Source organism: Harpegnathos saltator, unplaced genomic scaffold, assembly GCF_003227715.2.
Source record: "Harpegnathos saltator strain DR-91 unplaced genomic scaffold, Hsal_v8.6 scaffold485, whole genome shotgun sequence".
NCBI classification, from domain to species: Eukaryota; Metazoa; Arthropoda; class Insecta; order Hymenoptera; family Formicidae; genus Harpegnathos; species Harpegnathos saltator.
This window is the reverse complement of record NW_020230299.1, coordinates 613,979-627,584: the sequence shown is the minus strand read 5'-3', so window position 1 is coordinate 627,584 and position 13,606 is coordinate 613,979. Positions and strand designations below refer to the sequence as shown.

Here is a 13,606-nt window from a genome sequence, read left to right as displayed (position 1 = left end):
CGAGCAGGAGGAAATCCAGGGGGAAGAGGCAAGTTGCTGATTTCACAGCGGGGGTAGGGGGTGGGGTGAGGGAGGGAGTCCGGCTGGCCACGGAAAGGGTCGTGTAAATATGCCCGAGAATGCGGCATCTTTAATACACACACACACACACACACACACACACACACACACACACAGACGTGTCTTGGCGCGCTCGCGCGAGCGTGTAAGAGGATTAACACTTCGACGGTGATTTGTTTTCGCAGGGGTTGAATTCTTCGCCCGCTCGGAATTAATTAGTTTACCCAGCGGCTCCCTGGCAAGTGTTATTCTCGCCGCGCACGCGCTCGCGCTCGCGCTCACACTCGCGCCCCCGCCCCCGCCCCCGCCCCCGTATATTTCCCGGCATTTTCCGAGACTACGAGAGACGTATACATCGTCGCCTCGTTTACAGGCTTTCGCGCGAACCGGAACGAGAGTAGACCGCGCGAGAAGCGGCGGCGGCGCGTCTTTCTTCCCCGAGCTTGTGTCCCGCGCGTCCTCCTCTCCCGCCTCCCGCATCCTTCTCGCCCGCAGCTTCCAGCTATCGTCCCGCCGGTAACGATACGGGCTCATGGCGGCTTTGCCAAATTATAGCAATAATATCACTTAGAATCGCGCATAGCGGGTCTCGGCGAAATTTCACTTAAGCCGGCGATTCGCGGGATCGGCGCATACGGACCTACAACGCGAGTCCCCTAATGTTCAGTCGTTCCCGAAATAACCGACTTTAACCTACGAACGAGCCACTTAACGAGCGAACCCCCCAACCCGTTCTCTCGCCTCGCCTTGCGACTTTCTCTTCCTCACTCCTTTGCGCTGTTTGCGCGAGCGAGCGTATGCGCTGGTCGATCCCAGCTTGCTCCGCTGAAACCGACGCGGCATCGCAATAAACAAGAATATAATTTCGCAATTATTCTTTTCCGTTAGCCGAAGAGCCTCACGGGAATCCCGGAAAGCAGGGGCGAGAGAGCCCTTACTCAGCCTTTCCCGCGGACCGAAACTTTCGTCGCGGCCGTCTGATTTTCGGCGCGAATTCTTAATCCTCCTTTTCCTCCGTTCGAAAATTCTTTCATCTCTCTAGATTCCCCTCTTGGTCGAGATCAGGCTCGAAGTGCATCTTCGACCGATAAATCGATTTCCTCCGATGATCTTCAGTTACGTTCGAGGAAGCTCGAACGAGATTGAACCGTCTTAAAGGAATTTAGCTAACTTCTCTCTTGGAACGAGTATAAAGTTTAGAACGCACAGGTGAATAATTTCCAAACTAATAATCGCCTTCGTCGTGCCGGTATCTTCGCGAAGAAGAAAATACATAAAAAAAGACTGCTCGCCAAGAGACAGAGTGGCACACGTGAGAAATGTCTTCGATCCGTTCGTCGTTAATCCACAGCTGTTACGTTACGACGTTCCATCGATCGATCGCCGAGGCGATTTCGCGGCAGGAAGCAGAGCTTCATGCGCGCAGCGATTTTCTTTTTGTACCTCGGGAGCGGCTCTCTTATCAGGAATGTACTCCTCCCCCCCCCCTCTCCTCATCCTAATTTCTACTTTAGATCTCGAAATATCTTCATAGACCCTCGGGGAACCTCTTAAGTCTCAAGCACCGCAGTTAGGCGTTATTCTCACGACGTCTCGCGGATAAAACGGCACGGCTGCTTCGAGTCTCTCTCCTCTCAAAAGTCGCACGATAAACGCGCTGCGGACGTCTCGCGCGCGCGTCTTGAGAGCGAGGCACGTCTTATCGAACCGCTTCGTAACTCGATTAAAGCCACTCTGTGCGCGCGAATAATAATAGCGGCTCGTTAAAGCGCCCCCGCACTCCGCCCGAAGAAGAGACGACGAAAGTCTTCCGCGAGATTTGCGCTTCTATTTCTGAAAGGGCGTTTGATTGGAAGTACAAGTTCCTTCTGGCGAAAGGAAGCTCCGCTTGCGCGTCGATTCACGCTGGCGGCGGCGGAAGAAAGGAAAACACAAACGAGCGAGCGAGTGTCGATGACGCCCGAGCGCGAAGAGCGAAGAGCGAAGAGCGTTGACACTGACGGACGAAACGCAAAGTGCAATTCCGCAGGGCCTTGCGTGCGTCCTTCGCCTTCCCGCATGCCTCCCGTGGCGATGATAAAGCACATTTCGCGCGCAATTTGTAGCGCCGTAGCAATTGCGAGATTCACGCCGGGCCGTGGCACCGGGCGATACGCCGGATAACCACGAGATATCGGCCCCCGCTGCCGCTGGGAGACGCGATCCTCCGAGAGGATCGGTTAGCTAATCGAGTTAATAGTCGACAGAATACGAACGAGGAATGATACTCGCGGCACATACAAGCGTGGACTACTAATGCGCGTCTCGCTCGATGTTACACAGCGCGCTCGTCGCTCCATTCGTCGCTCACGCGAGCGCGAGCGAGCGCTCTTCCTTCGGCTTACACTTCGGAGATGAATAGATAGATAGAAAGAGAGGGAGAGAAAGAGAGAGAGAGAGAGAGAGAGAGAAAGAGGAGGAAAAACCGAAAGGGCGAGAAAAGGAGAGAGAGAGAGAGAGTGTTCTGGAGGGGTTACACGGGCGTTAACACAGTTAACCTCCAGATCGAGAGCGTAGAGTATGAGGAAGCAAAACGAAGACTAAGGATCTCCCTCTCGTCTGTCAGGGAGCGAAGGGGTTGGCAAGGTGAGGGAGGAGTGAGTCGGGGGCGGGGAGGGTCTAGTTGGAGGCTAAAAGCCTCGTCGAATTCTTCACGTCGCTCCGTTCGCGCACCTGACGGCATGAATTTTGATTTGCAAATGAAATCTCAACTTCACCGAGAGTTTCGCGCCCGGCAATCTTCCCGGCCCTGCCTTTGTTTTCGGTCGCTTTCACGGCGAGCTCCAATTATACGGTCCATTCTCTCACCCCTTCGCGATTCCCTCCTTTCGCTCGCTCGTCCTTCCTTCCCTCCCTCCTTCCCTCCTCCCTTTTTTCCGCTCCAGCGTCTCATTCCATTTTTTCGCGATCTGTCCGCCGCTCCGCTCTTTCTCTGTCTCTGCATCTTTCTCCCTCCTCGTCGTCGTCGTCGTCGTCGTCGTCGCTGCCATCGATCTGCGCTTTCTTTCCTACCCGTTAGCCGGGAACTTTCGCAGAGAATGCCGGACACAGAAGGAGAGCTCGGCATGAAATTCGCGAACGGACTGAATTCTAATTATCCCCGACGTTTCTTTCGCGCGTTCCCCGCGTTCCATCTTTTTGCCGCACCCGTGCGTCGCTTTCACCGAGCCGGCGGCGTCCTTCGTTATGCGCCGCCACATTACAAAAAAGACCGTCGTCGTCGTACTGCATAAGAGCGAGCGAGACGGAGACAGAGAAGACGGAAACAGGGGTCGGAGAACACAGTGGAGAGAGTCAGAGACGCGGGGGGGGGGAGGGGGGGCGAGGAGTAGCGGCCATGCATCCTGCGCGAGTCGCGTGCGTGCTTGTCGTTTAAACAGCTTCGTTACCGCGGGGCATTATGCCGACTGACCAATATCCGACGAGCACAACATTGACCACTTCTTGTCGTTCTTTGCTTTTTCACAGTGAAACCGCTCAAGATAGAGATTTTGGGGAAGGACCAGATCCTCTCGGCCGGGAAGACGTACGACGTCAAGTGTCAAAGCGCCGGCTCGAAGCCGATGGCCGTCTTAACCTGGTGGAAAGCTTCGAAGCAGCTGAAAGGGCTGAAGAAAAACGTGAGTAACACGCCAAGATCCTTCCTATCCTTCACCGCCGCCGCCCCCCCCCTCCCTCCCTCCTTTGCTTTCACGGGACGAGCAAAAACCTGGCCTGTTTGAACGGGGCGACGGGGGAACAGCGCGCTAAGCGCGCTTAATCGCATCTTCTCCGCTGAAAACGCCGCCACTGTTTCGAGACGCCAGGAATTCTCTTGGTTGCACAAATACACTCCGCTTTGCTGCGCGGGCTAACCTGGTTAGCCCGCGCCTAATTGTATAAGCCACTTCATTTGAGCACAAATATTTTCGTAACGGCGAGGTGAACGAATTATCGTTAGTCTTACGTGAACAACGCGAGAGCGTCGCTGACGCGCGTCAGCGCGCCGCCGCTTTATTCGCGGAGAGACTATTATGGAGGAGGGAGTATTATTATCTCGCCTTTTATAAAAAAACGCACATCTTTTCCTCTCTGTCTCTCTCTCTCTCTCTCTCTCTCTCTCTCTCTCTCTCTCTCTCTCTCTCTCTCTCTCTCTCTCTCTCTCTCTCGCGCTCTTCCCCCCGAACGAAGTCTATATTCTCCAAGAATACACCGCACCGCGATTGTTTTCGCAAAAAAAGACCGTTATTATTTCAGAGTACTGTTAATTTACTTGAAAGCTATTATTATTTTATTTTATTCCGCACGTATAACCTGGATTCCAATCACGATCTTAATTTGCGCGAGTGCACTGTTCCACACAGTGTGTGTGTGTGTGTGTGTGTATTAGTCTTTGTATTACTTTTATATATGTATATGTGTATATATCGTTCTATCAATGTCTCGAAATTGAAATCTTCGATTCGTCGCCGCCGCCGCCGTTATCGGCGTTACGCGCGAGCGAGCGGAGCGGAAATCGCGGAGTCTCGATCACGATAACACACATTCCCGCAATATCAATCACCGCGAAATCTCGTTCGCGGGGACGCTCGCAAAATCGACGCGCGAAAAATCCGTATCTCACCCGCGCACGCGATTAAATGAAGAATAATAGGAAACGACGACTGCGCGGCTTCGGAATAACGATGGAAATAACGACGGACGGACGGAAGGCGACGCGGCGGTGCGCGCCTCCTCTTCGTCGCGGGCCGAGACGAAAGGAGAAAGAGATAGAGACGGAAAGACAGAGGAGGCGATGGAGAAAAACAAGAAAAAGAGAGAGAAGCAGTTGCCGGTAAATCGATTCTCATTGCCCCGCTCGCGGCACGGCGGGATGAAAATAAAAATGACAACTCCTCGATATACGAAATACTGCTGGGAGCCCTTCGGCCACGACGTAAACGAGGAACCCACCATGATAAATTCGCCTCCAGCTCGCGCGGTTTCTTCCGCGCCGTCTCTGCGTTACGACCCACGTACTCGTATATTTCTCGCATCATTCGCTCCTGTCTTTCTTTTTCATCCCGCTATTTTTCTCTCTCTCTCTCTCTCTCTCTCTCTCTCTCTTTCTCCCCCTCCCTCTCCCTGAAGGCGACAGCACTATGTCACGAGTCGCCGCAATTTCGCCCACTCGGTCTCCGTCGTTAATTGAGAGGTTCGCGTACGGGCACGGCCCGTCAATGACTCGTCGCTCTTTCCGGCCATTTTAAGAGCGATTACGCGTGAACGCGAGACGTTACGCGGACGGGGGTCGTTACGGCCCCTCATACCGAGGGTGGTCTCGCAGAAGAGCTCTCGGCTCGAGCGATATCCGAGAGGCTCCGCAAGATTTTCCCTCGTCGCTCGCGTAACGAGAGCCCGATGACAAAAGCTCGTTTGACTTTTATATACTGGAAAGATTAAGCTCGCGCGGCCGTAGCAACCCCGCCGCCGCCTCCTCCTGTCTGTGCGCACCCTCGTGTGCGCGAAGGACGATGTCTGTACAAATGGATTTTGGAGCTGGAACAACTGACGAGGTTGTTTCTTCGGGACGATTAAGTGGGGAGATTGGATGTGTGTGCGTTACCCGTTCCTTGTTCCTCGCTATATTTACCACCGCGATAATTTGGAATTACCGGGATGTATCCCGAGGGTACATCCTGTATCATTTGCGCCAGCGATTCTCATCCGGCGTTCCGCGAGGGCGCCCCGAAAGCTTCGTGATTACGATAACAGGATTGTTTCCCGTAATAACGTTTAACTAATTCTCGCTGAGCCTCTCATAAATTTCGCCGTTTATATGGACAGGCGCTTCACTCGTGAAAAGAAATTTTATTTTATAAAATAATAAATTCTCTGTACTTATAGAGAGAAATAGATTTTGCTTGTTGGAATAAATTTTACTTATGAGAGCAAATGATAGAAACGGGAAGGATGAGGAAAATAATCGATTTCCGCTAATAAAAGAGGGGCTCGTTAAAGCCAGCACTTCCTGGAAAGTGCTCGTGCATTTTCACGCTGTAAATTGAATCGGAAAGTTTCGCGCGCGCGCGCGCGAAAAGCACGGCGAATTTCGGAGCGCTAAGGAACAATACGACGTTCGCGGCGAATAATTTCTGCCACGGCGCGACGGCAATAACCCCGCCGACGATTAATTGGATTTCAAGAATTGTCTCCTGATAACTGCGATAAGTCACTTCGCGTAGTATTACAGCGTGATGACGATGATCTCCGCAGATCTTCCTCTCCGTCTCTTATTTTTTTACATGCTTCATTTTGACTTTACGAATCTGCCGATAACAATTGCGATAACGCTTCATTTCAAAGACAACAGTCCAAGAGAAGGTAAGGTTATACCAATAATGCGAAACTTAATGTTTCGAATTTCCAGAAGAGTCACGACTAATATCAGTCAGACGTAATTCAATCGACGCTTGTTTCGCTCACAACCGCACATTTTATTGCATTATTTGCATTATTACACTAGCGCGAGAAATCGTGGCAGCGGGGAGGGGAGGGAGGAATACGCATGGATGCATCGCGGCGACCACACAGGCAGAAATTTCCGTTTCGAATGAAATGGCCCTGGGAAAAAATACCCTACTCGACAATGCGGCAGGCGTGGTGGCGTGCCAGCGACAGCGCAGATCGTAATTCTCGACGTGTTCTGTCTTACGTATTGTCACGGGGAGATCGCGTTCTCTGCCTCTCTCTTCCTCTTTCCCTCTCCTCTCTCTCTCTCTCTCTCTCTCTCTCTCTCTCTCTCTCTCTCTCTCTCTCTCTCTCTCTCTCTCTCTCTCTCTCTTTCTCTCTCTCTCTTTCTCTCTCTCTCTTTCTCTCTCTCTCTCTCTCTCACTCTCTCACTCTCTCTGTCTCTCTGACTTTCGTCTCTTCCATTTATTCTTTTCTGGCGGAACGACGATTGGCATAACTTCGCGACTTCGACTCTCAGGCGCCACCGATAATAATCTATATGTACGATCCTGCTTGCCTTTGAATTTAATCCCACGGCACCGAGTCAATCGCGCCGATCGACCGCGAAATGGACCTTGCAAAATGTATGAGACGCATATCTGTCTTGTTTATGGCCGTCACATTTTCCTCGAGAAGGAATTTTTGCACGACGTTTTATTACACACACGCACGCACGCGCGCACGCACACACATACACACGCATACACACATGTGCGCGCGCGTACAATGTTACGTATTATTTTCGAAGCAATATGTCGCGTGTGCGGGAGAAGAAAGCATATTCTGTGCGGTAGTTATTATTGGGTTGGCTAAAAAGTAATGTCGGGATTTTTGGTAAGGAGCAGAAAAATAATTTTTTTAATATAGAAGATTTTATCAAACGATGTATTCTGATCTATGATTTTTTGCCATCTTATAGGCAGCTTCATAATACCATCCTCCCAGAATTTACCATCTTTCTCCAGCCGAAAATCTTGAAAGATGCATTTCGCAGGCCTCTAGAGAATCAAAATTTTTTCCATTAAGCGAATTTTGCAAAGAACGAAATAAGTGGAAATCTAATAAGTGCTAGTCAGGTGAATACGCTGGGTGAATAAAAACATCCCAATTCAGCTCTCTCAATTTTTTGTCGAATTTGTAATATGTATATTTTCTTTCACGTAACTCTTTCTTTTAATTGCACGTTCAAATATCAGTTTTTAAACTAATACATACATTTCATAAGTTACGAATAGTTTTAAAAATAGCAGAGACAGTATCAGAGACGGAAAAATCCGACATTATTTATTGGTCAATCCAATACTCTTTACGCGCGATAGATCTTGTCGGAGTGTCGATGGCGTTCGTCCATGAATTGGACATCGGTGTGATATTATTATTCGCTCGTACAATCGACTAATTTCCAACTCAGTTACTCCCGGACGACGCGCTCGGCCAATGTGCGATACGCGCGCGTGAAAAAGCGGCGAAAGCGCCTTAATCGCGAATAAGGATTAAACGCGGAAGCCCATTACGTCGGGAGAGCCGTCCGTCTAATTATACGTTCGCGTCGTATGGCGTATATTAGCTTAGACGATTCTTCCGCTTCGGTGCTTCATTCTTTACGCCCGCCTCGCGTCCCGCGAACGCGTTTGTTTCGCGAGTGTGTGCATTCTCGGTTTTCGCCGAGCTGCTGAATTCACAATGAGCGCGCCTCACGTGTAACGAACGCACGATGCGCATGAGGAACGATGCCTTGGAGCGCGGCATTTTTATAATAATAATTCCCATGGGCAACGCGAGAGTCTCTCTCTCTCTCTCTCTCTCTCTCTCTCTCTCTCTCCTTCTTTCTCCCTTTCTTTGTACAGCTGTGGTTCGATATGCGATTCTTCAAACGTCTCGCTTCGGCACCCATCTCTCTCTCTCTCTCTCTCTCTCCCTCTTTCCCTCTCTGTCTCCCTTTCTCTCTCGGACTGATTGCCAAGCCGCTCCTTAAAGCATGCCTTAAAGGGGATCATCTTGAATGCCGGGCTAACAGTCGGCGAAATCCTCGGGGATGAAACAGAGGGGCGGATAATCGCGGAGAAAGTTTCTCGTATGTCGGCCAGAGTGTCTCGAAAGAAATCGCGACTGTCGTCTTATAAATCCAGCTTCTCTCTTTCTAACTCTCTCTCTCTCTCTCTCTCTCTCTCTCTCTCTCTCTCTCTCTCTCTCTCTCTCTCTCTCTCTCTCTCTCTCTCTCTCTGTCTTTCTCTCATGCTCACCCTCGTTCCACCTCGCTTTACCCTCGTCGAGGAAAAGTCCTAACGTCTTTGATCCCGCTCCCGTGAAGACGAGAGGAAATGCTACAGCGGAAGGATCTCACGCAGATTTTCCGCGAGTTGTCATCGTCGCCGTCGTCGTCGACGACGCTCGGACTCGCGCGTCCTCCACGAGGATCGATACGCGGCAGCAGCTTTAACTCGGACGGCGACCGATGACAGCTCGAGAGAGCTCCAGCACGAGAGAGTGAGAAAGAGGGAGAGGGTGAGGGGAAAAGTGGAGGAGAGAGCTGTCGCTATTTGGACGTATCGTGTAAAGCGGCGTGCCCCTCGTATCGCACATTTTCTTCCCCGCGAGTTTTTTCCCCCGCCGACCGATCGGAGAGAGATATCCGCGAGATTCGTTCTTCAGCGAGATGAGACAGGCACGGCTTTCGCGAGCAATCACGAGCGATTGGAAATGAATCCTCCCCCCGCTCCCTCACCGTCCTTCGCTCTCTTCGGGGAGAGAGAATGTTCCTCTCGCACGGAAGTAACATTATCCTCTGCCGAGGAAGCGGCCCGTTGACGATACACGGAAACGTCTTTATTGCGAGGCGAGCCGCAACGGCTGACGTTCTATCCGCCGTCCTAAGAAGAATCGAATTCCGCGCGTACGAGCGGGAACGTATTTTCCTCTCGATTATCTCCCGATGGAAGGGCGCGCGGGCAGAGTGTATTTACGCGAAGGGCCGATGAACCGAGAGAGAGTCTTTTTATATAAAGGCCTCCGTCAACACGCGCCGTTCAAAGTGAACAAACGCGCACGAGAGATGTCGTATACGCACCGTGTGAAACATCGGCAAAAAATTCTTCGTTGTTTGCGGCGGTAATTCCTGCGGAAACTTTGCGGCAGTCTATTATGCTCAGACGGGGGAGGGGGCAAGGGAAGGAAATAAATGCGGGGGAGGAGACAGAGAGAGAAAGAGAGAGAGAGCGCATAATCCCCTCCGCGAAATTTGGGAATTCTCCTCCCTGCCTTTGAAACAAATATCTCGATGATCAAACTTTGTGCAAAATTTACGATAAGTCACGGACAAATTCGAGAGAAACATTTTAATGCTTCAATGCTGCTCTCTCAGTTTGACTCTTGATTGATTCATGGCTGAATAATAACGCGAAATGTATAAAACATATATGTGTGTGTATGTGTGTACATATACAGGGTGTTTTAGAAGTAAGAGGCCAAACTTTAAGAGCATATTCTACTCATTGGAAGGATAAGAAAAGATCGATAAACATGAGTCCAAAAATGCTACTTTTCGAAATTATAAATGCTTTTTATTAAATCTCCAGCATTTTTCAATCGCATTGCTCGAGAATTTCGGAATAATAATTACATCAATAGATCGATTGGCAGAGGAGGATCCATTGCTTGGTCTGCACGATCTCTCGATTTGAACCCCTTGGATTTTTACTTATGGGGACATCTTAAGACTCTCGTTTATGAGACTCCTTTTGCTACCGTGGAAATATTCCGAAATCGTATTATCGCTTCGTGTGACAAATACAAAGTACTCCAGGAATTTTTCGACGTCTTCAAGAATCTATGAGACATCGACGCGAGACATGCATATTAATTGCGAAAGGGAAGCATTTCCAACAATTGTCTCAATGAAATGTTCTTACCAAAGTCTATTGTAAGTAAAAAGTGTTTATAATTTGGAAAAGAAGCGTTTCTGAACCCATGTTTGTACCTCTTTTCATCCTTACAGCGAGTAGAATATGCTCTTGCAGTTTGGCCACCCATTTCTGAAACACCCTGTATATATATCTGGCACGCGCGCACGTTCTATACATTTAAACTATTTTAATTAAAACGACGATGTTATTCCGATGCAAAATAGGTAGTGTACCAATCGCTCCGGCGGCGATGTCGGCCGCTTAGGAAAAAAGATAAAAGGTGGAAAAGTCCGGCCCTTGCTTTTGCTTTAATGAGATTGGCGGAAAAGCAAGCGAATGCGACCGTTGGCGTAATAGAATGGATTCCGGTAATCCTGAGAGAAATTCCGAACAAAACGGTGCGCGCGCGCGCTGCCGTGTGCACTTTTAACACGCGGCAAGTGGTTCAACGTCTTCCGATTAATTCTCGTTAACCGGCTGCCACTATTCGTGGACGACTCGAACGTTTCCGAGCAAACGGACTTCCCCCCGCGGGAACGCGGGGGTGGGAAGACGCGGCCGGAGGAGCGATTTTTTCCGCCGGGCAACGCGCGTGCGATACCGAGCCGCGCTGTTATTAATCAGGCTAGTTGGACACTCGCGATGCGTCGAGTGCGATGCAACCCGTCGACACTCCTCCGCATTCGTTATCGAACTTTCGCAACTTGCGATCGACTTGCGCGCTTTACACTTAACCGCGGCGGTTATCGATATCGATTCGTGATAATTGCGGAGCGCCGCGCCTTCCAACGTCAAATTAACGAAAACCGATGGAAATGGATCATTAACATGCATTATCGAACGCGTAGCGTGCACACAGAGCACCCCGGCGGGGATTAGCGTGCGACGCGCTGCCGCTCCGCCGTTTTTCCCAGCATTCGGGCGAACGCACGTCCTCCCGGCGGCTGAAGGTGCGCGATCAAAGACAAGGATATCGGTGTGAGAGAAAGAACGACACGCTCGTCACGCTCGTCACGCTCGCAGTGGAGTTATCCGACTAGAAATTTATCCTATGGTCCTGATGAGGTTAACCTCATTTGGACATCAGGTCTCAACAAGATAACACTATCGGCTCCTAGTAAGTCATGTAACGCAGCGTGGATATCAGGACCTTGGTAAGGTTCATAGTCAGGTCCTTATTGAGTTACCTCGTGGAATCCTTATTACGTTTACTTCTTTTCAAATTATGGCTCTTGATTACTCGCCACGGCTATATTGGATGATGACATTAGAAATAAGAAATGACACGCTGGAAATTCTTTCATGTCATTTCCAAATAAAAAGATATCTGCATGAAATAATATTTTAGATCGCTTGAGCATACTTGTAAAATGTTTCGGAAAAGAAACATAAAATGACAATCATAAGATCATAAAGTATCACAAGGTGGCAAGACATAAAGTAGTGTTAAAGAGAAAAGTTGCATGTCACGTTAATTTTACAACTATTTATTGACTGCTAAAAAAAAAAGGATAGTTTCTATAGCATTTTACAAATATATTCAAGTGAAGATCTGAAGTGTTTTTTTCAATACAAACATCTTTATATTTGGAAATGACATCCAAAAATTGTTTTGTTAAAACTTGATAATGCAAATCATATTAGGTACAATGAATAAAATCCCGACAAGGACCTGATCAACTGAACCATATTCTATCATACACTGGGTTGGTTCCACATTAAGGTCCTAATGTGGACCCAATCATTATAACCTTATAAAGGTCTTCCTTATTCATTTGTCGTTAGGACATTATAAGGACTGACTTGCTTAGGATTACCTTTCATTCACCCTATTAGATCCTTATCAATGTCGGGTGAACCTGATCACAATTTCTAGTCGGGTACCTCGCGTTACCTCTCGCCTCCCAGCGCCTCCCACCTCCACCCCCGTCGCCCCCGGGGGATCTATCGATACATTTTGACGTTTTTCCCGAACGTCCAGGGCACGGAGTGCTTGGACGGTGTCGTCAAAACGAATAAATCATCGATCGCGTGTCAGAATCTTGTCGGCACGATGAATGCCCCACGTTCCGATCGGGAAAATTTTCATTAAACGGCCGGCCGTTAAACAACGCCGCGATATCGGTAGAAGAAAATATATGGGAGGAGAGAGACATAGAGAGAGATAGAGAGACACCGGGGGGGGGAGGGAGGGAGGTAGATGTAAAAGGGGCAACGTAGGCGGCGGGAGGGGGTGGGGGCGGGAGAGAAAGCACGAGCGAGCGACCGCGATAATTTATCGGCGCGTCGATGCACCGGCGCGACTGAATTAATAGTTTCATGGGGGTGACAGACAGCTTGATAATAATTTATCGGCGCGCCCATGTAATTGCGATCGCGAGCCATCTGGAAGCGCATCGGATTGATCGGCATCGGCGTCATCAATAACCGTCGCCGAATGTATAACGACGCTCGAGGAAGTATAGCTTCAAAATCGGCTTGCCGCATGAATCGACGATCCTTCCCTACTCCCCGAGGCGAGGCGGCGCGGCGGGGCGGAGGACAAGGACGACGAGTCATAGGGGAGGCTCGGTGGCGAACGGGTGGAGGAGGGACGGGAGTGACGGGAGGAGGGGGAGAGGATGCGCGTTTGCTAAACACGTTTGTCAACACGCGTCCGATCGGCCGGGACAATTGTGTGTTTTGGGTAATTAATGATAGCCGGATCGGGATCACGATCGCCCATAGAAATATTTGCCCGTACCTGGGCTTAATTGCGATTAGATAGGTACGACGCGACGGCGCGTCGCTGATATTCGCTGATCGATTCCGACATGAAATCGCGCGCGACAAGCGCCGACGTATCGGCCGACTCGCGGCGGAAATCCGGAATAATTTCGCGCTACTTCGCGCAGCCGTCGGCGAAGGGGCGTTTCGTCGCGCAAGAGGGTTGCTCGTTGCTGTCGTCGAAATCGCGCGAGATGCAGCCGTACGACACAAAACGTGCGCGCGCCGGAGGAACACAAACGCCGAATCCGCCGGTGTCGGCCGCGCTCAGCGTTAATTTAACGGGTAACGGGTCGCGCGAGTTTAACTCGCCGGAGAGACTGCGCGACGCGCGAATTCTTTCGCTCGTTAATCGACTATCGGAGAGA

The 13,606-nt window shown here is 50.1% G+C and overlaps 1 protein-coding gene across 4 annotated transcripts in view; it reads left to right on the top strand.

Annotated features, from left to right (window-relative positions):
• Positions 1 to 13,606, top strand: part of LOC105182029 (nephrin) — a 254,625-nt gene that overhangs the window by 149,359 nt on the left and 91,660 nt on the right. For all 4 annotated transcript variants that reach the window (XM_025302282.1, XM_025302281.1, XM_025302284.1 and 1 more), the window contains one exon: positions 3,568 to 3,719. In XM_025302282.1, coding sequence (XP_025158067.1) covers positions 3,568 to 3,719 — 152 coding nt within the window. The remainder of the gene's footprint in view (positions 1 to 3,567; positions 3,720 to 13,606) is intronic.